Source organism: Takifugu rubripes, chromosome 16 (genome assembly GCF_901000725.2).
Source record: "Takifugu rubripes chromosome 16, fTakRub1.2, whole genome shotgun sequence".
In the NCBI taxonomy this organism is placed as follows: Eukaryota; Metazoa; Chordata; class Actinopteri; order Tetraodontiformes; family Tetraodontidae; genus Takifugu; species Takifugu rubripes.
Genome location: NC_042300.1, coordinates 10800839 through 10825727, shown reverse-complemented (window position 1 = coordinate 10825727; position 24889 = coordinate 10800839). Strand labels below are relative to the sequence as shown.

The 24889-nt window shown below is 46.2% G+C and overlaps 2 protein-coding genes across 2 annotated transcripts in view; one reads left to right on the top strand and one right to left on the bottom strand.

The window, feature by feature from the left end:
• lama2 (laminin, alpha 2) overlaps positions 1–18889 on the top strand; it is a 76453-nt gene extending 57564 nt beyond the window's left edge. The window contains 26 exon segments of the mRNA XM_029850012.1: positions 761–915; positions 1111–1254; positions 3870–4003; positions 4254–4413; positions 4490–4614; positions 4738–4900; positions 5157–5301; positions 5405–5543; positions 6813–6933; positions 7655–7810; positions 7886–7939; positions 10672–10823; positions 10904–11080; positions 11840–12014; positions 13375–13455; positions 15837–15949; positions 16058–16151; positions 16346–16441; positions 16544–16624; positions 16735–16812; positions 16889–16967; positions 17044–17144; positions 17146–17176; positions 17250–17380; positions 17507–17726; positions 17824–18889. Coding sequence (XP_029705872.1) covers positions 761–915; positions 1111–1254; positions 3870–4003; positions 4254–4413; positions 4490–4614; positions 4738–4900; positions 5157–5301; positions 5405–5543; positions 6813–6933; positions 7655–7810; positions 7886–7939; positions 10672–10823; positions 10904–11080; positions 11840–12014; positions 13375–13455; positions 15837–15949; positions 16058–16151; positions 16346–16441; positions 16544–16624; positions 16735–16812; positions 16889–16967; positions 17044–17144; positions 17146–17176; positions 17250–17380; positions 17507–17726; positions 17824–17984 — 3266 coding nt within the window. The 3' untranslated portion in view covers positions 17985–18889.
• A 239-nt stretch (positions 18890–19128) lies between these two features.
• LOC101061202 (regulator of G-protein signaling 6-like) overlaps positions 19129–24889 on the bottom strand; it is a 38623-nt gene continuing 32862 nt past the window's right edge. The window contains exons 9-18 of the mRNA XM_029849755.1: positions 24429–24510; positions 24256–24330; positions 24044–24145; positions 23903–23964; positions 22846–22956; positions 22188–22313; positions 20934–21120; positions 20724–20813; positions 20459–20512; positions 19129–20052 (exon numbers count right to left, since the gene is read on the bottom strand). Coding sequence (XP_029705615.1) covers positions 20008–20052; positions 20459–20512; positions 20724–20813; positions 20934–21120; positions 22188–22313; positions 22846–22956; positions 23903–23964; positions 24044–24145; positions 24256–24330; positions 24429–24510 — 934 coding nt within the window. The 3' untranslated portion in view covers positions 19129–20007. The remainder of the gene's footprint in view (positions 20053–20458; positions 20513–20723; positions 20814–20933; positions 21121–22187; positions 22314–22845; positions 22957–23902; positions 23965–24043; positions 24146–24255; positions 24331–24428; positions 24511–24889) is intronic.

Genomic DNA, 24889 nt, shown 5'->3' with positions numbered 1-24889 from the left:
TACGTTTGATTGACACCTAATACGTTTCTCCCTCTCTCTGTTTTTTCCACCCCTACAGCGATCAGTATGTATATTTCTCTTATCTTAATGTAAAGCTGTTTACTAGTGGTGCACCAAAACATGTTGTGATAATTCAGGATTCTACATTATTTGTCCTTTTTTCTGCCAATGTGATAGTTTGGCCGTTTACTGAAAATAGAGTCGTGGGACCAGGTGGAATTCCTGAAGCTTTAATGCTCTTTTCCTGCTTTAAAGCTGAATATTTACACTTTCCTGGATCCATTTGTCGCCCGTCTGTCTTAGAGATGGTGCAGAAATGTCCTGAATGTTCCCCTTTCTGCCAGGACATAATTAAATGGCCTTTTTTCCTATTATAGTGTGAATTTCCGCAGCAGCATTGGAGCACCACGTATCAGTTTTATTGTTCACAGCTACACCGTAAACATTAGTTGCTTCTATTAATGCTTCTGTTCGGCTCTGCACAAAGCATGGAAGTCTATCATTTATTCCCTTCTCTCTATTTTTCCTTAGACTGCCAACATTGTCTCAGATTTCAGCTTTTATATGTTAAAGACAGGCGCTCTTTGAATGCTATGCTAATGTTTTGCTTCTCACAGGCTTCTCGGTTTCTCACCTGCTACGCGCACTTTCTGTCCTTTGAGTAACTGAGATTGTCCTCATTCTTTTACAGCTACACTAAGCAGCATTGTGTTAGCAGCTTCTTCTGTCTGCTTACTGTCCCTCTTCTAACCCCACACAGTTCACGCTGCAGGAGCTAAAGTGAAAGATTTGGAGGACGAGGCTGACCGGTTGTTGGAGAAGCTGCAGCCAATCAGAAAGCTGCAGGATAATCTTAGACGCAACATCTCGCAAATCAAGGAACTGATCAATCAAGCCAGGAAACAAGCTAACTCTGTAAGCTGTTAACCAAACAGCAAGTGATTCTGTTTGTAGATCCATTTTTAATTTTGAGCTTAAAAATGCATTTTTAATTGAATTGAATGGATCCATACCTGCATTTTAAATCAAAGTCTCCATCTTTCAGTGAAATAATCGTAAAGATTCTGGCAGGCCTCTCAGCAGCTGATTTTATTTGTCTTTTCTTTCTAGATTAAAGTGTCAGTGTCATCGGGTGGTGACTGCCTCCGCAGCTACCGCCCCGATATACGGAAAGGGAGGTACAACACCATCACCCTTCACGTTAAGACCACCACACCGGACAATCTGCTGCTCTACCTGGGATCAGCCAAGTTTGTAAGTCGCTCGTTACCTCCTTTCAGCTTAGTCCGACACAGCCGGGTTCTCAATTTAAGGCGTAATCACACCAAAACTTTAGTTTTAGCTGTATTCATAAAGATTTGGGAGGGTTTTGCTTGATATTAAAAGTGCAAGAAAGCTGTTTTTAATTTAAAGGTGTATTTTGCAATCTCGTGCATCATCACTTTCATAGTACCGACAAACATAGTACCCCCCCCCCCCCCCCAACCAGCTTGTCAGTGAATGGCTGGAACGTGGTTTGACATGTTTTGGAGCACCGCTTGTCCCCCTCGTGTGTGTTTTTGACATTTGCCCCTGTGTGGTCTCCAGAGACTTGATTTTTCAGAGTGCGTTCAGGGGGCAGGCAGCAGGATCAAGGGGAGATTTCAGCCATTTGAGGCAAAAATGAAATGATGCTGAAATGTGCTGAACCTCGTAGTGCACCTTCATCATACTTGCGAAATTTTGTGGCAAAGGCACATAAACAGATTGTAGAGCGGTGCATTCTTCTCTCTTTACAAACACATTCTCTCCCGGAGTGATCTGAAGTTAGAATAATTTATAATTAATACTCAATTACAGCCATAAAAATATAGCAGAGCGCTCTTTACAGCTGATAATCTTAAGCATCTACCATGGTGTTAGGTGTTAGCAACGTCTGTGTGTGTGTGTGTGTGTGTGTGTGTGTGTGTGTGTGTGTGTGTGTGTGTGTGTGTGTGTCTCAAGGAATAGCTGCAATTAACATCAAGTATATGTTGGTGTCGGCGTTAGCTTGATTTCCCTCGAGAAATTATTGCTTTGCTGCCTCTGACTGGGAAGCGGAGAGTGTGTATGCATGTGTGTTTCCCACTAATATTCAGTAATAGTGGAATTCATCGTGAATGAAAATGCTTTGTTTGTGTGTGGGGGCACTCCAGTAACATTTCACTAATAGTATGTAATTCTGGTTGAATAATAATGATGATGCCCTGTGATCTCTGTTAATGAATAATCGACATTACCCTGGAGAGACCAGGAGGACACGTGTGACTTCCTAATAATCTCTAATTGTGCATAATACTGTATGAATTGTAATGGTGTGTGCCCGCCTGTTTGTGTGTGAGAGTGTGTACTTTGAAGACAGCATTTAGATGACAGCGTATGCTCAGAAGACTCTTGTTAATTTTTTGGCTCATACATAAGTAATGAGGGCATTAATCAAAATATGGCAAGGACGGCGTGCAAATCCACTTACAAGCAAAGATTTCATACTCTCGCAGAGACCAGAGCAAATGTGTTGTTCATCTTGATAATGTCCTGCGGAGCGAACAAAACCTTCCGTCGACCCGACCTCCTCCAAATAGGATTATCCAGCGAGCGGGCGATTACGGCTGAGTTTTTCCACTGTCACAACATCACGCTGGACATCAACAGGAGCCTCGTCTCTCCCTGGTTACCATCCCATCCGAGGGAGAGGAGGCAGCGGTGCAAGTGGCCGCACGAACCAACACGTCCTCGTGTTGGTTCCTCGAAATCTGGCCTGGTGTTATTAGAGGAGCTGCTTTGGATCAACTTGAACACCACGACCTGGAGCAGGACACTACAGCAGTTGTGGGTTACATCAAGTCCTGCACAACATCAGCTTCTGTCCCTGGACCCGCAGCAGTTTTCCTGAAGGTCTTCGGAGGATGCCTCTTCCCCAGCCCTCCACCCTGCTCCGTCACACCTGGAGAGGCTGGTGAACTACGAGTCGCTGCTCTTTGTGGACTTCAGCTCAGGGTGCCATACCAGCATCTCCAACAGACCAAACGACTAGACCAGGATCAGGGACGCAGGCAGGATCCACCCCTGGATGAGTGGCCAGTTCATCGCAGGGCCCTATATGAGCATTTGTGGGTTTGGTAGCTTGCTCAAGGGTACCTCGGCAGTGTCCTCAAGGTTCTGGTAGTTCCCTCCTACCAAAGCACCCTCCATGTTCTGTGTGCACTAGGGCCTGAACCAAGAGCCCTCCGCTCCTCAGCCCAGTCCCCATCAGACTGAGCGGCCACTGCCCAGGGTTAAGGTTGGAACTGAAGCTCCCCCAGGACTGTTCCCCCTTTACACCTACCACTGTAACAGCCCCCACTCTGCCAACAGCCTCCTGAAGTGCTGCTCCACCTCATCGCGGTGGTCAGCAGGGTGCATAGATACAACCTGTTCTCAAACACAACAAAACCCAAAGAAATAATATAGACTTCAGGAGGATTAAAGTGGAAAAAATCTGGTTTCTGTTCCTGCAGCAGATATGTTGTCCAGCCAAAACCTGGAATGGATATAATGAGTCCTTTTGGAGATGTCTTCACTTTCAATAGTTTTGCATTGATTAGAATTTAATTTGAAAGCTTTAACCTGCCCGTGCATGTACAACAATACTGTAATTTCTGTATTGAGAAACATTTCTTTCATGGAAGCAATGTTCCACCCACCAGATGTAATATAAGCATTTAGCAGATATAGGGGACTGGAACATAAATAACTACTCTGGAATATAATGACAACCCTAAATAAAGGTCAAGAAGGTCACTCACCGCTAACATATTAGCTACGGTGATCAGTGAGGGCACTTCACTTCTTCTTTCTTCTGTGCACGTCAGGTTGATTTCCTGGCCTTGGAAATGCGTAAAGGGAAGGTGAATTTCCTCTGGGATGTCGGCTCAGGCGTTGGGAGGGTTGAATATTCCCATCACACCATCCATGATGGGAACTGGCACAGGATCGAGGCGTCTCGGTAAGGTGCACTTTCCTGTGTTTCTTAGGGTTTCTCGCTCGTTTCTTTCTCGGAAAATGGGCACAAACATAAAAGCACAAGTTTAGAAAGGTGCAAATAGATCTATTGTGTTTCATATTCCTCTTTAGAAATAATTTTCACTGTTTGTGCAACGCAGCTCTGCAGCTGAAAGACTGGACACGTGGCTCCAGCATGTCCGTGTCTTCCACGGATATATAAGATAATAACATCAAAATCTCTTTTTGGATAGAAATGGGCTGAATGGCACCATTTCAGTGTATCCTCTGGAAGGATCTATGGCAGGTATGATGCCGACCCCGGCCAGCGCCAACTCACCCTCCGCCTACACCATCTTGGACGTGGACCAGAACGCCTACCTGTTCGTGGGAGGAATATTTGGCAAAGTCAAGGTACCTCCAATGTTTTCTCCAAGATCGATAATCCTGAATGCACTCACTCTTTCATTTAACTCTTTCTTTCCTTCAGAAAGCAGAGATGGTGCGAACCTCCACGTTCACGGGCTGTATGGGGGAGACCTTCTTGGATGGGAAACCTATTGGATTGTGGAACTACAGACAGAGACAGGGAGACTGTAAAGGATGCGTGGTCAGGTACACCAAGACGTCACATTAATGTCCCGTTTAATGTGCCCGTTTTGTTCTTCCTGCTTGTGTTTATTTTGTCTCAGTGAGAGAGGAAACATGCTGGTAAAAGTTGCTTTTTCCTGGTTTCAGCCCCCAACGCTCAGATGGTGAAGGGACAGTTCAGCTGGACGGCGAAGGTTATGCGGCCGTGGGGCGACCCACCAGGTGGAACCCCAACATTTCCACGGTGGCCTTCAAGTTCCGCACCTTCTCGTCCGACTCCCTGCTCATGTATTTAGCGACTGAGGACATGGTGGGTATGCAGAGTTAAAACAAAGCACGTACCATCTCACACAGAGGACTGTAAAAATCAAATCAAATCCAATCAATCTTTATTTATATAGCGTCTTATACAATCAAAATTGTTTCAAGGCGCTTTCCAGAACCCCAGGGCCTGACCCCAGACAAGCAACATTGTTTCTGGAAGATGGAGTTATTACGCTCTTATTACTAGATTACTGTCAGCAGGTCAAAACCTCATGGCTGTGTCTTTGTGGCTGCCTCTGTAGAAGGACTTTATGTCCCTGGAGCTGTCAGAAGGTGCGGTGAAGGTGAATTTTGACCTCGGTTCAGGGGTTGGCAGCGCAAAGTCGGCAAAGCGGCACAACGATGGACGCTGGAAGTCCCTCACCGTGTCACGGAACAAGAAACAAGGTAGACGTGACGACCTGGGCAGAGTGTTTACCGTTCAGAATCATCGGCATGAGATTGACAGACGAGAGGTTCCACGTTGTTGCGTTTGTCCGTGTTTTCGAAGCCACGGTGACTGTGGTGGACGTCGACAGCGGCGCTGAGGAGAAAATGACGGTCATCTCGCAGGGTTCAGCCACCGGCCTCAACCTGAAGGAGAGCCAGAGGATTTATTTTGGAGGGCTGCCGACCATCGCCAACTACAGGTACATTTGGTTTAATACGCAGACGCTGAGGGCCGGACAGAGTTATCCAGAGTTATTAAGCATCTGATTCTTTGATTACAACAAAAATGGAGCAAAGAATTAGGATAGATTAGGATGGGAACAAACCGGCTTTTCTTTCTTGATATTTTGTCTTGTTTTCTCTGTTAGCTTCCTCATCTTTGCTCCCCTAATTCAATAAGCAAGCATTTCATTTCCTGTTTTGTATTTTTTTTTTTTTTAAATATAATTTGGCTCACAGCTTCCAGATGCAGTACTACCATCTTCTGAACTGGAAGACATGTAGCAATCGCTTAATATTCCATTCTATGGCAGTTATTAGTGTCTTATTACACATGATATTATTATCATTATTATCATTATTATTAGAATATTACATTTTTTATACTGATAGTGTGAAAATGAAGGCTCAGTGTGCTAATTAGGTGCTAATTTGTAACTGAGCTACAAAAATGAAATAATTCTGTTAAAGTGTTATGAATGGGTTTAATAATACTGTTCATGCAGTTTAGATGTTTAGATGAGTCATGAGTGACGTGTGTGTTAATGCTTCCCTGTTTTGTGTTAACAGCATGGCCGCCAGGTAAATAGAATCATTTTCACTCTCAAACGGCCACTTTTATGTTCGTGTTCCTTTCTGTGCATGAGCCATGCGCTGCAGCCCACGGTGACTATTGCTGCTTGCTGGCTCCTCCTCACCGCCGCTGGACATCACGCTCGCTCACACTCGCTCATCTGGATTTGATGTTTGTCTGCTCCACAACATCGTGTTGTTTAACCGATCGTGGACGCTGTCGTGGCTATGACCCTCCCTTCAAGGCATTTTGACTCTATTTGACACATTGAAATTGTTCCTTGAATGCAGATCAGAGCATCAAATATTCATCACAATGAGAGTCATCATTTGTAACTGAGCTACAAAAATGAAATAATTCTGTTAAAGTGTTATGAATGGGTTTAATAATACTGTTCATGCAGTATTTCAGCATTCTGGAGTCGCGCTGTTAAACAAAATATTATGCAAATCAACAAGCTGAAATGTGCATTTGCTGCAGACAAACATGTTCAAATATTCTTGACAATATCCAGATGTCGCTCTGCTTCCAGACGCGTGATGCAATAGCGGCGCTGCTGCGGCAATTCAGCCTTTTAAAGTTCCGTGATGCTGCTCAGAGACCAGGAATTCTGTGGGTTCTGCCCTGTTCTCAGCATGATCTGCTCTTTCCTGAAGTCATCTCTCTCCCTCACCAGGCCAGAGGTCACGCTGAAGCGCTACGCCGGGTGTCTCCGGGAGATTGAAGTCTCCAGGACTCCATATAATCTCCTGAGCAGCTCAGATTATACTGGGGTCACAAAAGGATGTAATGTAGAGGTAAGAGTAGGCTTAGAGCCTCTCCTTTAAATGCTCTTAATTAAAATCCTGCTTCAAATGTAATGTGAAGCGCTACACTGCTCTTGATCCGACGCACCGGAACGTTCACGTGTTCAATAAATCATGTTTACCTTTTTTCAACAAAGAAACGATTAAAAAAAAAAAAAAAATTAATTACCCTTTTTGACAGGAAACTGTCTTTTCCGTCACATAGGCCATCACATTTCTCCGTGCATTCATCAACTTTTGCTCCTACTGTACAATCAGGCTTTTTACTATTTTCTATGCTGGCATTTCGAAGGCCGGCGTCCTACACACTGTTGTTTACACACACGCAGCAATGTTCAGCGTTCACAGGAAAGAAATGATGGCGAAAGCCCTGCGTCGAGTGTGTGAGGGAAGGTCTTTTCTTTATCTGTACTTGTTTTCATTATTTTTCATGACGGTCGCTATGCAGGTAGGTTGTGTGTGTGTGTGTGGGTGTGTGTGTGCTCTTATTCAATTTACGCCCACTGTCAGAATTAGGAGATGCGGAAGATGTTTAATAGCCTTTATATCTTTGAAAGCTGAATCTTGTGAGGGCCTTGAATTCACCAGGGGAATTTTACACTCGATATAAAAGTTTACAGTCTTTGCCTTCGACAACATCCCTTCCATTTTTACTCTTTCATTCATCCTATTGAGGCTGTTTGAGACGACATCCAACTTTTTACCCTTGCAGAATCTTTACACCGTCAGTTTCTCTAAACCCGGGTACGTGGAGCTGAGCGGCCTGTTGCTGAGCGTTGGCACAGAGATCAGCTTGTCGTTCAGCACCCTGGAAGACACGGGCACCATATTACTGGCAGTCGGTGGAGCGCCACCAGTCGAGCAGCAGGTTTGTGCGCAATAAACCCTCGGCACCCATCAGTCCTGTGGAGGAGTATCAAACCATTCATTTCCCCCGTAACAGACGAGGAGCTCCAGCATCTTGAGTAACAAGAGGAGGCGAAGGCAATCTGGAGAGGTGAGCAAACCCAATCCCAAAATCCTGCAGCTCACGGCCGCTCTGAGTAAGCAAACGCTGCCTCCAAGTGCATATTAAGGAGATTTGCATTTGAAGGCATCTGAGCTAATTGGATTGTCCTTTATTTAAGGCCCCCACTGATGGAAATGTCCCTTCTAAGATGCACACGCAGATAGTTGCTGTCTTAGCTTTTACTGTAGCTGACTGTGCAAACACACACACGTCCTCCCGAAACACACACTCAGGCGCCTTCCCTCTACAAGTAAATGATGCTTTCATGAGTGCATACTAATCAGATTTGCTTCTGTCAGCTTCTATACAAATTAGGTTGTCTTACACCCCCAAACATTGTACACACACACACACACACACGCACACACACACACACACACACACCATCATAATTATCATCATTGTTTAGACTATTTAAAAGTTTTGGGATATTAAGGCATTTAAAAACATACAGTTTTAACATGTTTGTTTGCCTTTTTAAATCTCTTTGCAGTTCCATCTGTGTGTGTGTGTGTGTGTGTGTGTGTGTGTGTGTGTGTGTGTGTGTGTGTGTGTGTGTGTGTGTGTGCGAGTGTGTGTGTGTGTGTGTGTGTAACAGAGAGGCGGAGGGAGATAGAAAGGTTAAACGAGGTTAAAAACACCATCAACTCAACGTGGCCTTGACTAATGGACATTTTAAAAAGGGAAGAGGACAGGAGACAAAGGATGGAGGGATAGTGGGGGAGGCTTAGAGTTGAAAGGAAGGAGGGGGGCAGAGACCAGCACTGGCAAGAAGAGATAAATAAAAGTTATGTGGAACGAGTGGTCACAGAGAGGAGCGACATACAGGGAGACGAGTGTATGGAAATAGAGGGGAAGCTAAAGAACAATAAGGAATTTTAATACATATTTAATCATTATACAAGCTTTGTTCTGTACTGAGGAGCAATCATGGACCCTGGTGTTGAACGCTGTGATGAGAAGCTCATTTGAACTGTGACTCTCGTTCAACATGATTTGGCTGCTCTGGTTTTCTTTCTCTCCGTGTGTTGAAAGGCTCTCTGTAATCTGAGCTCACTTGGCTAATGTGTTCATTATGCTGGATAATCTCAGCAGAAAGCCACTTGATCCACCAGATCGCCTCCATTCCGTCTGACTTGGAAAATAGAAAAGAGTTTCAGCAGCACTTTAGTTATGCAGGTGGACGTCTTAGACTAATATATTTGGATTCTTATTTCGAGGTGATTTAAGGACTGAAGGTTTTTCCGCACTGCTGATTGAAACGATCCCCCAACGGTGGAAATGCAGAACGCTGAAGCCCAAATGGTCGGTTCCTGCTCGTTCCAAAGTGTTTGGCCGGGAAGGAACAATGAAATTGATTCATTCTGATTTTCTTCTGATTTTTTTTTAACGAAACATGAAAAAAGCTAGTTTTAACACCTGCACACACAAATACACACACACACACGCAGGCACGAGCACATGCCTAGAGCCTTAATATATCAAATCTTTTGAAGTTTATATGTATATACAGGATGTGATGACAGCTAATAGGTGTGTGCGGGGTGGGGGGGCAGTAATGTCGTAGCTGGCTCGTACGTGCGCCTGTTTTCTTCCCGTTTATTCACGTGGGAATTGTCATGTGTGATACCTTTCTGTGTCTACCTCCGTATAGCCTGTGTGTGTGTGTGTGTGTGTGTGTGTGTGTGTGTGTGTGTGTGTGTGTGTGTGTGTGTGTGCGTGCGTGCGCGCATGACAGCGTGGGGAGAGGCATGTTGTAGCTACATCTCAGTTCAATTTGTCCCCGACCTCAAATTGAAATTCCATTTTCAGGTGGTAAATTGTCTCCCACTTCGCCCTCTGGCACACAGTGAATTAAAATTCAAATTAGCCTGACCCGGCACGGCTGCTCTCTGCACCTCTGTCCGTCTCCCTCTGTCTCCCTCCTTCTCCCCCTCCCCGTCTCTATCTCGCTGGCTGTTTTGCTCTCTGCCCTCTCATCTCTTCGCCCTATTATCCTCTCCTCTCTGCTCCTCTCATCTCTTGTTATCCTTTCCCCGCTGCTCTCCACTTCTCTTATTTCCCTCCAATTTCTCTCTATATAGCCCTGCATCCCTCCCAGCTCATCACCCTCTTTCCCCTTTGGTTTTTCTCTGTTCTTTAATCCCCCCGCCGCCCCTCCCTTCTGTTTGTCTTCTCCCTTCAGTTCATATCAGTCCATTTGTCCTTCTTTTCCATCCTTGTCTCTTCTAAAAAAAATTTATTTATAAGATTGATTGATTTGGTCGAGCTAAAAACATATTAATGTGCTGATAACAGCACAGATTAATCAAATGATTCTACTTTTTTAGCCAGTGAATTAATGTTACTCTGGTCCACTCATCGTGTATTTTAGTCCACATTAATGACGAATGAACTCTGGTGACCTTTGACACTGAGATTTTTTTTTTCTTTCTGCTTTCAATGAACCAATTCGGGTTCTGAAATTCTTACAATTCTTACAAATACATTCTTGTGTTGTGAAATGTCTTTTAATCACAGTTCCCTGCATGTGTCGGCCTGAAGACCTTTAAGGATGAAATGTATTTCTTTATTTATCTCATCCTTGAAGAAAACCTTTGTGTTCATATAACGCGAGCCCACTCCAGCCGTCATGGATTTGTCATGTTCTGCTGCACGTTTCCTGACGTTCATCCACCTCCACGTCTTCGTTTCATCACCTCTTTCCCCTCTTCCTGAAGCCCTTCCTCTCCGTGATGCTGAACAAAGGTGGTCTGGAGGTCCTGATGTTCACGGGCAGCCACAGCCCGCGCCGCGTGGTCAGGCGACCCGACCAGGGGGTCCTGAACGATGGACGAGAACACTCGCTGCGTATAGAGAGGCTTCCTGGCAGGTTGTGCGCCTGTTTAATGTGTCTCCTACAAAGTCGCACAACGCGTTCAGACCCCAGGATGGGGTTTTTGTCCGTCTCAGGTCTTTTGCTGTTCAGGTGGACGAGGAGGCCAAGAGGGAGACCGCACTTCCCAACGACCAGCCCGTGAACCTGCACCGAATTTTCCTCGGTGGTATTCCTGCAGAAGTGGAGCAGACCTCCAACAGAGTCAATGTGCCCTTCCAGGGATGTATATGGAACCTGATGATCAACACCATGTACGTACTGGAAATTCAACTTACATCCATTCGAGAGGTTATAATGAGGGATGAGTCTAAAGTGTCACTTTGGAAACACACCTTCCATGGGTGTATTTCCACCCCTCAGTAGGCTCCTCCAAAAAGACCCTCAGATGCCATTCAAAGAAATGGAATCTAGAAGTGTCACACTCATAAAGGGTTTCATATTTATGCTCGGTACGGCGTAAATCACACATTTCCTGTGGTTAATCCTCAGTCCTGAAGGACAGATCTGATACTTGCAAATTAGGATTCATAAAAAAGAAAGACTGTTGTTGGGCATCAAGTGTGTCTCATTAGGAGAGCGCCTTCTCAGCAGGAACAAGGGGTCCGGCGTGACCTCCTAAAGAGCTGGGTCAAAGCCTGGTTAATAATGTGACTGCTGGAGGTCATAACGGCAGTGATGTTAGGATGATGAAGATAAAGCCACCGTGTCATTCTGCCTGAACAGCAGTAATAGAGCTGTCCAACATCATAAACGTACTCATAACTCAAATCACACCCATCTCATCTTTCTCTGTTTATTTGTGTGACTCCCTTCAATCACCTAACAACCCCGACCGTTGAAATTCTTCCTCCACGGGTGCTGTTGGATATATTGATAAAATAGATTTCATGGTTCTGAGTGAGGCCTGCTGGTACCCACTCATTCAGTTTGGGCTTAAATACATTGTCACACATGGCATATCAAGCCGCTGAAGCCATTTTAAATGTCCTCTTTCCTGGTCTCTGTGGCAGTCTCTCAGATTTCTCCCAGCCTGTGTCCTTTGAGAATGCTGAAATCGGCCAGTGTCCCAACCTCGCTCCACCTCCTCCCCTTCCACCGCTGCTGCCGGATGAGGAGGACGAGAGCGGGAAGGGAAAAGAGGAGGTGAAGCCGCTGGATCCTTCACCAGTTCCAGTTCCTCCTGCTGTAAGTGGCTAAATAAGTGTTGGAACCCGCGCAAGCACGCACACACATGCACACAGATTAGAGATTTCATGCAACTTCTGCCAGCATCCACGTGCACGCACACCGGTGCACACCATATGCTTGTGTTTACTTTTACCCGCTCATCCATAGCCTTGCAGTGTTAGCTTATTACTTCCTCACACAGCAGTCGTACGGCTCGTTGAAATCTTTATAGTCCCTTTAGCCTCGAGCCACTAAATACCCCTCTGGCAGCCTGTCATGCTGTGTGGAGCTACAGCGCTATGCTAGGCTAACTGTGCATGCCATTTATGGTTTATGAGTCCTCATGAGACAGGACATTGAGCTAGCATTTAGTTGCTAGACTACCAGGTTGTAAGGCTGGGAATAATTCATGTCCTTTACCTCTGAGTGGGGGAAATCTATTTCATACATTAATTTTGTGCCCTACAGCAATTAGCACTTATCAGATATGCATTTACCAGCTCCAATACACCTCTTAAAAGACGCCACACATCTTCCTGTGTGTACAGCTGCTCCTGGAGACATGTGACTTTGATCACTGATCACTAGTCACAACTAAAGGAATGATGCTAAACTGGTTGTTTTACGGGCTACATGTTTCTCTGCTTTATGATATATAATAATCTCCAGGCTGCCAGAAGCCATCGCTCTTCAAATTGCATTCTGCATTTTAATACAGCTTCTGCATTGAGTGCTTTGTTGTGTATTTTATTTATTTCAGGACTCCGAGAATACATTTGTAATAAGAGCAGGTAAAATTACCTTATAAGTAGATATGTTATGTTATTATCCATATGTTCATGTTTTGGGACAGAAGGATGGTTTTGGACAGGGAACGTTGCCTGAAGTTGGACATGAGGCAACGGTCTCAACATGTGCTTGAATCAAGAGGCCTTTTGTTCTCTTCTTATCTGTCACAACACATTCTGTTCTTGTGATCCTTAAGGCTGTGAGCACCAGTTTAGCAGCAGAATAAGCTCAGGGAAACTCTGCAGGCCTCAGCGAGCCACAGAGAAATTAGCCACGGCATTTTTCAGTTGCTTTTATTGTACTATGTCATGTCTCTAAGTAACCATTTAGAGTGTTTACGCCCTCCAATGTGTAAAATGTTTAATTTACTCAGCACGATTGTCAGCTTTAATCCAGGGATTTCAACCAAAACGATATCTGACACGACCTGACAGGGAACAGGAAGCATTTTTACTCCACTGTGGTCTCTGGACCTCAGTGTTCATGACTTCGTTGCGTGTCTGTAGCTGTTGTTGCACTGCCTGCTTCCTTCAATCTCTCAAACGTGCTGGCTTGCGGGCTGCTGCTGATACCTGCTGCTGAATTGCAGGTAGCCACGCCCCCTGCACCTGCTGCCACACCCACCGCTGCAGCCGCGACCACCTCAGAACAGAAGCCCACCGCTGACACGGTACACACACGTGATGCACACTCGCTTAAGATTTCTTTTTGGCTGATTGAAAACAACAGTCTGAAGGTTGTGAAGTTAAAATAACACTTTTGTCAGCAGACACCTCCATGGCCTACGCACTCACACACACACACACACACACACACACACACACACACGCACAAACACACACTCCCTGTGAGCAAAATCCCATCTGAATGACTTCTGATCCTGCCCGTGTGACCTCCACCCAGCGACCAGCCTTTGTGAAGGGAAGCGCGTCTTCCTATTGTTGCCATAATGGAAAGAAGCAGAGGGGATGAGTGAAAGAGGTTAAAAAGAGAGGAGGATGAAAGAGAATAGAAAAAGCAGAGCTGAGCAATGTGAGCACAGAGAAAAGGTACAGCCTTGGAGGAGGAAAGAGGGGGGAGAGTCCTTCTGAAGAGAGCGGTGGCTGCCTTTTGTTGGCTTAATGGAAAGATGGAGGAGTGGAATGAAGGGAAAAGGGAAGAAAAGCCTTTGAGAAGGTGACATATCCCTTTTGTTAGATAGGGAGAGACTGAAAAAGAGACAGAGGAGGGAGGTTGAGGAGGAGCAGATATGAGGACGACGTGCGATAAGAGGTGAGTGTCATGCGGCAACAAAGCAAGGTCAAGGTGTGGGGAATGTCTCCACTTGAAAGGGAACAAGAGGGGAGGAGAGATTAGGACATGCTCGGGCGCTCCCGTCCCCCTGACTCTGGAGGAACAGCAGCTTTATTTAACCTGGGAGATATCCAGAGGATGGAGGGAGGAAGAGGAGGGAGGAGAAAAGATGGGAGAAGCAGCAGAAGTTGGTGAAGGAAACAGGTGACAAAGGATGGAAAATCTGTCTGCTAGAGGCGGAAGTGAGTGACCCAACAGTTGAACTGGGCAACACAAAAAACCAAATATACAGCTAATAATCGTGTGTTTACTCACTTTGACATAAAATAAGGGTTAAAAACGTGTCGCCGCTTCCTTAATTGCGCAGGAGTTAAACTGGAGTGGCGCCACCTGGTGGTGGTGGGGTCATCCTGCATCCAGCTCTTATAAAGCTGAGCCACAGTCATGAGCTCGGCTGAGATTAATGATGTTTCGTGTGTCCTGCGTGATTTACAAAATCCAATTAAAAGGCACCTGTAAATTTCCATCTAACACTGAGAACACTAGGATGAGGACTTACAGGCTTGACAAGCCACATTTTGCTGGTTTAGTAGTCTACATAGTGGGTTAAAAGAACAGAAATTAGCTGACTACTCCTAGGTGTTACTTTGGAACACACACACTTTATTATTCTCTCTGTGCTTATGGAGGTGCCTATGAAGGTGTCAGGCGATGTCAAGCCTGGGCACATATGGTGTCTTGCTTGTTCACCATCAGAGAACACTCTGGAACTTTTATGCTCTGGAGTATTTTATAACCCAGAACGCATCCTGCAAAAAATGAAATAAAATAAATAAATCTCCCCATTATACCAATGAGTCTCTGACAGACGGATGATACTATAAGTGAAGGGAAAGTTCTTTCTAATCACATTCAGGATGAAGCGTATGTAGAGCAAGACAGCCAGGGATGAGTTTGATCATTTACAAGGTGAAATGTGTTTTGATTGGTTCATGAAAATCCTTCATGGACCCGTGCACATCATTTTGTCTTTGCTGCAGTCTGGGTTTTTTAATTTTATTCCAAAAATGCTTCCAATTCAGTGGATTTAATCATGATCACATGAACCTTTTATAGTCTGTTCGGACTTTTAAACAGTGTGGGAGGTTTTACTTATTGGGGGAGCATAAGGACGATGAGGAAACAGTGAGTCGTTTTGAGAGAGTAGGCGGAAACAAGGAGACTCAGAAGTGCTTTAGTTTACAGACAAAAGCCCGAAAGGCAACAGGGTGCAGAGGAGGGACATCAGAGGGACATAAGGATGGCAAGAGAAAGGAAGGAGGGTGGATGATGAGTAACGGCGAAGAGCAAAGAGGTCTCACGATTCGGGATGAAGACGGAAGACTGCGGGGTTCGGTTGAATCGCAACACCGACACCATCTGGCCACTGTTGGTACTACACTCCAAAGGTCCACATGATGTCTGCCCTTTTTCAGGGTGAGAGCAGCATGTGGAAAGCTGTCAAAACTCACAAAATCACGACAAAATCACTACATACACATGAAGCTTTTTATGAACACACGGTTGTGATATTATGTCTGAAATCACTGTAGATTCTTGATTCACTCAGGGACATAAATACAAGTATACAGCTGGAGCCGAAACCCTGTTAGTGGGATTGTTGTGCTCAGGTGTTAAGGTCACTGTTGGCAGGAGGCAACAGGAGCAGAATACTGAAAAGACTGTCAGGCTAACTGACACTCGGTGTCCAATCTGCAGGACGCGTGTGCATCAGCGGTGGCCCCGCCGGTGCTCCAGAATGCCTATCAGTTCGGCCTGACCAGGAACAGCCACATGAGCTTTGCTTTTGACGATGGCAAAGTCAGAGAGAAGTATGCAGAATTCAAACTGTGATTTCAATCTAACAGATTCATTACATTCATCTTAATCGCTTGGACTGTAGATGTTGAAAGCTCCCGATTTATGTTTGTGTCCCCAAGGCTAATTCTGGAGTTTGAACTGAGGACAAAGGAGGATTCTGGTCTCCTCCTCTACATGGCCCGAATCAACCATGCTGATTTCGTTTCCTTACAGGTATCACGGCCTTGCAGTTTATCCTAAACATTAGTCCTTCGCACCAGGAGAAGAGCTCCCACTCTCTCAGTGCACAAGCATAAATCATTTAGGAGAAAGATCAAGTCCAGTGTTCACTTATTTTAGTGTTTCACCGCTGTGCCGTTCATTTCCTGCCATCAATGTCAACACAGAAACGTTATTTCTGTCCCCAGATCAAAGATGGACAAGCTTGTCTGGGTTATGATTTGGGACATGGAAACATTTCAGGCTGCGTCCCGTACTCTATCAATGATGGAAACTGGCACAAGGTGACAGCACGTTGCCGACTGCGTCCTTGTTCTTCTGATCAATGCCAGCGTGCCGCCTGCTCCAGCTCACTGACGACGGCTCTCTCCTCTTTAATCCCGCAGATCCGTGTCAATCGGAACAAACAGAGAGCTGTTCTCCAAGTGGATGGGCGATACGCTAAACAGATGATGAGCCCAAAGAAAGTGCGGGACCTCTCCTGACTGAATCATTAACTCAGGGCTAGTTTAGCTTAGCAGGGATTGATGTGCTCGATGTATTCTAACAACAGTTGTTGTTGTTTTCTTTAACTCAGGCTGACCTCCTCGATGTGGTGGGAATGCTGTACATTGGTGGATTACCTCAGAACTACACTACCAAGAGAATAGGACCGGTAACAGGCTCACAGTTATAAACATTAGCATAAGGACTTTTCATTCTGAGCGTCTCGTTCTGGTCCTCTGATGTAGATTCTCTACAGTATCAATGGATGTGTGAGAAACGTCAGGGTGATGGGAGGCCCCGTGAGCACTCGATCTCCTACTACAGGTGTCACACCGCTGTCACACACCTCTTCACATCAGCCTCAGTGACTGGGTGGATTGATGGATCAATGTCCTTGCAGGTCGCTCTGAGTCAGTCCCCGAAGATTTTAACTTGAACATGGCCACGCCCACTTCCCGACACATGGTGGGAAGTTGCTTCGAGGCGATGGAGGCGGGGAACTTATTTCGATGGGACCGGATTCCTGAAAGCAGGTGATTAAAAGCTCCGGATGGGCTGGATTAGCCTGCGTTGGAAAACACTCAGAACCGTCTGCTCCGTTTACAGTCTCCTCCTACAGAGTGGGTCTGGACGTGTCCATCGCATTCGAGTTCCGAACCAGCAGAACCAATGGGGTGATCGTTGCCGTCAGTAACCAAGCCAGAGATGGACTGGGGATAGAGATCGCCGGCGGCAAGGTACGTGACATCCCATAATATTCAGTGATCTCGATCTAGCAGTAAAAGGAGCAGGAGTTTTAATTTAAAATGCAGGACAAGCACTTGGTCCAAATGCGCTCATTCAAACTGCGTCTCCTCCAACAGCTGCTGTTCCACGTGGACAACGGAGCCGGGCGGATCACGGCGGCGCACGCGCCCGTCGGCGGGGGCTTCTGCGACGGCGGCTGGCACACCGTGGTCGCTAAGAAGCTTCGCCACAAGGTGGAGCTGGTGGTGGACGGGCAGCAGAGCCAGGCCGAGAGCCCCAACGCACGTTCCAACACATGCGACACCAATGACCCCATCTACGTGGGCGGATACCCCGGTAGGACGGCGGCCTCACGCACGCCCGTGAAGATAGCAGCGCTTCCACGTTGTACATATTGATGTCCGTTTCTGCGTGTTCCTGCTTTCTCCCTCAGCTGGAGTCCACCAGGCGGCCCTCACCACCAGCAGATCCTTCAGAGGCTGTTTGAAGAACCTGAAGATCACCAAAGCTTCAAAGACCATGGACGTGCACTTCAACAAGGCCCTGGAGATCAGAGGAGTGCAGCCGCTCTCCTGTCCGGCCGCAGCCGCCTAACTTGCGCCACCTTTCTGCTGTTATTCATACAGCATGTCGCCAAAGAGCTGCAGCGTAAAGTCAGGTCACTTCATCCAGTCCGAGAGTCTCCTCTCATCCTCATCCTCAAACCCCCTCTCACATTTAACCGTTCGGTCGTCTCACGCGGGATCGGTTGGCATTCGACTGTAGGACTCATGCACATCGCAGCAGCTCCAACAGCCGTTTCCACCGCTAATGCTAATCCCATTAATTAATGCTTAACAGTGAGTCGGCAAAAACATTCACACTTCAGCTTAGTTGAAAGGTTGTTTTGGGGGGGAAAAAATGTTGTGACAGTTTTACTTTTACAGCCAAATTGAAACAGCTATTAACATTAATGTGATCAAATTACTGCAGATTCGGTGATGTTATGAGTTGCGTTGAGTTTGTGAGGATACGGATGATTTTTACTGTGTATGTAACCTTTTGAAATGAGTTTTTTCCCCTGAGAACTGTCAGCATCCGTCCTTCATAAACCTTGTTTCCTATAAAATGGTTAAGGAAGCTTTAATATTCTGAATTGCATCCATCCACTTTTACATATTTAAAGTTTGTGACAGACTAATAATTTCCTGCCTTGTTTTCTAACCTGTTGATGTTTGATGACTACACAAATCCACAGATCTTTAAAGGACTCTTTTTGGGTGCTGTACTTCTTTAACATTCCATTAAATACTGTTAGCTATGATTTACTACTAAACCAATCTCACAGGGGCTGTGGGTCCCTTCACAACTCAGAACGGTTAAAACTGAAGGTACAAGGCTTCTGTAGGACATTGTTTCACTGGGTGTTCTGCACAGTGTGGCTGGAATATACTCTGGTTGATGTCACGTGTTTAACGATGGCTGTGGTGTTGGAAATAAACCTCTGAGTGAAGACCATCTCCATGTTAAACTATAACTTATTTTGGACCGTTTTAAAAACTGCAAACGACCTTAATCCTCACCTGCATTACACGTAAGCCCCACTAGATGGCGCCACAGCTCCTTATAAAGCCAGGAGGAGCCTGCGCGGTCCCGGGTTCACTCACCTGCACCTGCCTTCCTGATGCTCTAGAGAGTGACGTGTCACCACACTTTTGCTCACTTCCGGTGGCGCGCATGTGTGACACAAATAATGCCGTTTTTGTCTTTGCATTCTCTTTTTATTAGGCTCTTTACACGAGGTGAAGAATATTGCGAGGTCCATCTGAAGTGGAATGTAATGAAGGACAGAACCCCTCATCCTCATTTCTGTCGCCATCTTGTACACCTGCAAATCTCCAACTGCCTTAAAATACACAAGGAATATGAATTTAGTCTTCCCCCCGAAGTTAAATAAATGAATAAAAGAGCAGAGCTCTGTACATGCTTAAGACTTTTTTCTTTTAAACAGCTGCTGCTGATTTAAACATCAATTAGTTCTTTTTAACCTGTTGGAACTACTAACTACGGCGAAGCAGTGCTGTTCCAGCAGAATAACATGTCCATAATCAAATTAAAACAGAATATATAATAAATATCGTAAGTGTAAAGATACATTTTAAGGAACAGAATCCCTGATGGACACACACGGGCCATCTCAGCAGGCTGATCAGAGGAAGAGTAACCTCAGAAGACTGATCAGAGTCCATTTCTACTGTTCCCTTTAATATCCTGGTGAATGATCTGAGATTAAAACAGACAGCTACAGCGGTAATCTAAGTCTCATTTGCATTCAAGCATTCCACGTTGACGTCACACCAGCCACCACATTAACACGGGTGAGAGGAGAGAACCGCGCCTGCACGTCCAGGCTTCTGGGTGTGATGAGAAGGAGTTTGTATGGACACAGACAGCGCCGTCCTGAGGTCAGGCCTGGTGACTTATTGCATGATGTCAGTCCCTCTGAGGTGATCCAGACCTGCTGGTGGTCCAGAATGGCAGTATTGGCTCCTCACCCTCCTCCCTGGAGGCTTCTTCCACATCTTTGCCACTGGTGAAAGGTTCTTCTGGGCCTTCCTCCGTGTCAGTCCAGGCCTGGTCAGGACGACTGCATGAGGCCCGTCAGACGTTTGCCCGTCTTTCCCTGGAGAGGTGAAGATATATTGCATATGTCAGGCTTAAAGATCCAGATTCTGCCAGTTACACAACACACATGATTCATTGTTTGGGGGGAAATAATGAATTAAAGTGCATTTTAACAGCGGACGTGCACAAGAAACACGTCCATTTTTGTGATCGTCATATTTTTATTTTAGATTTTTGATCGCTGCTTTTGTTACATAATTGAATGATCATCTTTCTCCATAGTTGTGTGTTGTTGTTTTTTACCTTTTAAGTCTAGTGGATATTTAGTGGGGGGGGATGGCCTTTATTGGGTTAGGTGGTGGGTACTTTAAGACTTTTCAAAGTCTGAAAAGTGATGTGGAGGGAAAATCCTGTAATCTATCCTGTAATACCGAAGGTTGGGACTGGTCAATAATCACGCTCACCACGCTGCGAGTGAACTTCTCCAGCGAGGTGCGTCGACCCTGCTCTGTTTCAGGCTGCAAAGGAAAAGGAGAGAAGGTCAGAGGCACCTTCAGCTGGAGGTGGCATTTACCCGCTCGCTTGTTCGTAGAAGTTAAAGCAATTTGTTGTTGTGGCCACGTTAAACCAGCGAGATCACGTTCACTGTCATGACTGCGTTAAATCGGATGAAGGAGTGGAGGAAGTGAGCAGGAAGCGAGCAGCCCGGCGCCGGGCCGCCAGCCTTACTTTCTTCCTGGCCATCAGCAGGTCCTGGTACACGTTCGAGCGCAGGAAGCGTGCATAGCTGTCGCTTTTCATCAGTTTATAGATGTGGTCCTGAAGAAGGAGAAGAAATGACGAGTGAGATCGATTCATTTAAAAAGGCTCGACACTGATCTGACAGAGGAATGCTGTTTATCGGGATAAATGCGAGCAGGTAAACGGCTTGGTGCCGACCTGAGCGTCCTCGTAGCTGTACCGCCCGGGGTCCTTCAGGTTCTGACTGGTGCGCTCGTAGCTGTGGGAGTCCAGATTGATGGGGCTGGGCGCTCCCTCAGCCAGGAACTCGGCCCAGATGTCCTCCACCCTCTGCGTCACATCGTGCTGGGGCATTCTCTTCAGGTCCTGGACCGCCAACCAGAAACTGCAGCACCAAGCAGGAGCCACGTGTAAAGCAATCACTGTTGTTGGTTAGAACGGAAGCTACACATCCATCATCCATCCATCCATCATCCATAATTTTAGCATTTATACATAAATTGTGGAGGAAAATATATAAAGTGTTTAAAACATTAAAAAAAACAAGCTCTATATCAATTCAGTTCATGTTAGTGTACAAAAATTGTCTCTAGGTGTGTTACAGAATCCCAGGACCTGGCCCCCAGCAAACCACAGTGGCGAGAAAAAACTCCCCTTGAAGCCTTGAGCAGAACCAGGCTGATATGGGGAGGAGAGCGGGTCAGTGGGGTCAAAGGTCGACAGGTCAGTGCGCAGCTATTATACATGTAGTACCGATTATGGCCAGTAGAGGCGGTAGTGACAGCTAACAGCTACACGCCGCCACCTGCGGTGCCGACAGTTGTGATTATGCTGCCGTTGCGGCTGCTGCTGTTTGCTGGCTGTGATATTATCGTTGATGCTGGAGGCCTGGATGTGTCTGAAAGCGTGTAAGTGTTTATCTTACATGTAGGAGCAGAACCTGAGAGATGACTGCAGGCTCCAACCTGACCTGAATCTAAACAGGAAATGGATCCCTATTTAATGGGAACCCTGACAGGAGAAGCAGAGCGTGGGTTTCCACTGACTGACAGCGGGGATGGTGTCATCTGAAGGTCATTTTGGTCCCATCAGAGTGCAAATCTTTGGGAACTCAATGACAATAGAAGACTTTTAGGGGGTTTGGAAATGACAGCGGGCTGTTTTCATAGCCAATCCCTTTTAAAACTTTCACTTTTTGGCTGTTAATGCAGCGGCAGTGGGTTGAGCTGGTGGGCTGGAGCGGCAGTGAAGCCAAAGAAAGCTCTGTTATTTTCAGACTCCTGCTGCAGAGCAGCTTTAAAGTTTCACCAAAGTCAAATGTCAGCGAGTAAAATATAAATGTATATATAAGGATGTAAAAGGAAATATTAGTTTCATGGATGATGGATGTAAAACTTCTCCTGGTCTTTCTGACACCTCTCCCAGGATCCTTCCTGCTTCTCGTGGGCTCACCGCAGGTTTTCCGAGCTGAACTCTGACTCCAGGAACTTGAGGAAAAGCTCCTGTCCCGCTGGGTCCTTCAGGGCCTCCTCCAGAGAAAAGCCCCACTTCTTTACTCGCTGCTGGCTGGGCTCTTTACTAGGAAGTGTGGGGGGAGAAACTCAGTAAAAACATGTCGATGAAGCCTGCCTTGAGGATTTAAATGTGCCAGGATTTGTATGAGAGGATTTTAAGATTTATTTAATTTTATATTGTCAAATCTTTGTGGCAGATGTGGTCAAATGAGCTGAATCTGTAGTTGAGACAGGAAATATTTCCATTTTAAAAAGTATCAAAGGCTGCTGGGGATGCTTGCAGCAGGGTCCAGTCAGTGGTCGACAGCAGATAACGAAGCCTGGAGCCACTTTAGCCAGAGATAACGCAACAAAACTAGCAAAACAGCTAATGAAAATGAAAGGGGAGGTCACATCAAATGGCATTTATCAGACTTCTCAAAGCGCCAGACCCCAAAGTGAAGCAGCAAAAAATGATAAATGTCATTCGGCAGCATTTAACATCCCTTCAGTGCAGAAGCAGAAAGTCCAAGATGCAAATTGAGTGTGTTTTATTGTCGGCACTGCCTGACATGGGTGACCAGACGGTGAGGAGACCGAAGTTTCTGCGTCGGTACCTGGCCTCCAGGTCCCAGAGCGAGGGGTCATCGCTGAGCCACGGATTGGACAGTTCAGGCGTTGTCACAAACGGGTCGTACTCTATGTACTGCTCGGTGTAGCTGATCAGACTGACACACAGACAAAGACGGGGATGATCAGGAGAGTCACAGACACATTTTAGCCTGTTGAGGAGATCAATAGCACTTGATCAGGAAGGGACGCTCAATCCACACTCAGGCCCTCACACACACACACACACACACACACACACACAGATGTTTGTACTGATATCATTGCGAGGACTTTCAAAGACACGTCTTTCACCCTAACACTGACCTAAACCCCAAGTTTACCTTTAAAACCAAATCTTAACCCTCAAACATACAACTGAAGCTGTAAGAACCGGACGACTTGTCACTTTCAAAGTCTTACTTTGTAGATGAAACGTGTTTTGTGGTCCTCGTTACATAGTAAATATAAGAGCACACACACACAAACAAGCATTAATGACACCCCAGTTGAGGTGATCGAATGGATTTTCTGCCTAAAACATCAGAGCTGATCAAACTGAATGTAGAACAACACTTATTATACACTTAGAGAGCAGTTCTGGGGTTAGACTGTACTGGTTCAAAACCAGTATTACTTTAAATGGTTCGGCGCTCAGTGATGGAAGCCAAACGTGGAAAAGGTGTAAACATCTGCACTAATGAGAAGCTGCAGAGCGCTGCAGTGTGTTATGCAACGTTTCTCCCTGCTGGCATCATTAACTGTGGCGCCAGGAGGGTAAAGAAACACAGAGCAGCTAGCGGTGATCTCTGCTCCCCTCTGAGGGAAGCCCTGCCACTCATATTACGTCCCAAACCAACGTCCATTCAGAGGTGTCAGAGGCTCCAACTCGAACGAGCTCTGCCGCATGAGAAGCAGCAGGGGAGCGAGAGGAGAGCGCTTTGGATCGATTATTGACCAGCTGAGACAGCGAGGAGACAGGAAGTCTCTCATTCTAACAGAGCGAAGAGATTAAAAAAGATAAAGATCCCACAGGCTCTTCATAACGGGGCTCGTCTGCTTTACCTTTCGGCAACTTTGGACATTTTCAGGCAGTGGCGATCGAGCTGGGCGTTCAGGAAGAAGATCTGAGGGAGGAGAAGAGTCTGTGTGAGGACTCTAACCAGCGTTAGCAACAAATACGGACGCGGCGGCTCTGGTTTCTACCTCCTTCTCCACGTCCTCCTTGGTGTCTTTCCTGCACTGATGCGAGGGTGTGTGCACCGGGCTCTGAGATTGCGGCCCCTCCTCTGCTACACTGTACACTGACTGGGCCATTCGAGGGCCACCACAGGAGAAGCAAGGGACGTAACAGACAACCGTCATTTTCCCGTTACGAGCGCGCGGCACGCCGCCGTGGCAGTTGGTGGGGCGTTTACCTTTTTGACTCTGTGAGGGTTCTTCATGCGTCTACATTTTCTGATATCCATCTCTGTTGTGTTCACACATCCAGGCTTGAGAAAAGAGAGCAGATTACACATCTTAGATGGTTCCCACAGTCTCTGGGTGCACTGGCGGGGTGAGGCAGAGGGGGTGCGTGTGGACGGCTCACCACAGGCCTGTGGACGTCCCAGAAGGCTCTCTCCTGGCTGTCCAGGATCTTCCTCTCGGTTTTATCTTTCTTCCTGTCGATCCTGCGGGTGAGATAAGCTGCTGTGAGAACTGCAGCAGCTTTGCTGTCATCAGCGCAGTTTAACCGGGGTGGAAGGATGAGACGGCAGGAATTTAGGAGATTAGGGAGCCGTCAATTAGCGTTAAACCACAGCGCCGCTCAGACCTGACCCGGCGACCTCTCTGTCGGATGAAGAGGCTTCGCTTGATGACTCACGCAACTAATGAAATCTAGTCAAACTTTAATATCTTCTTTTTTTAATTTCTGCTTTATTTCTCTGTATTTAATATATTTGATGTATAGTGCCCCTGCAAGAGGAGCATTTGTCTGACAAAAGGCCGAAAACGACATTCATGGTGTAATAAATCTTTCATTATTCAATCAACTCCAATAAGTTTGGC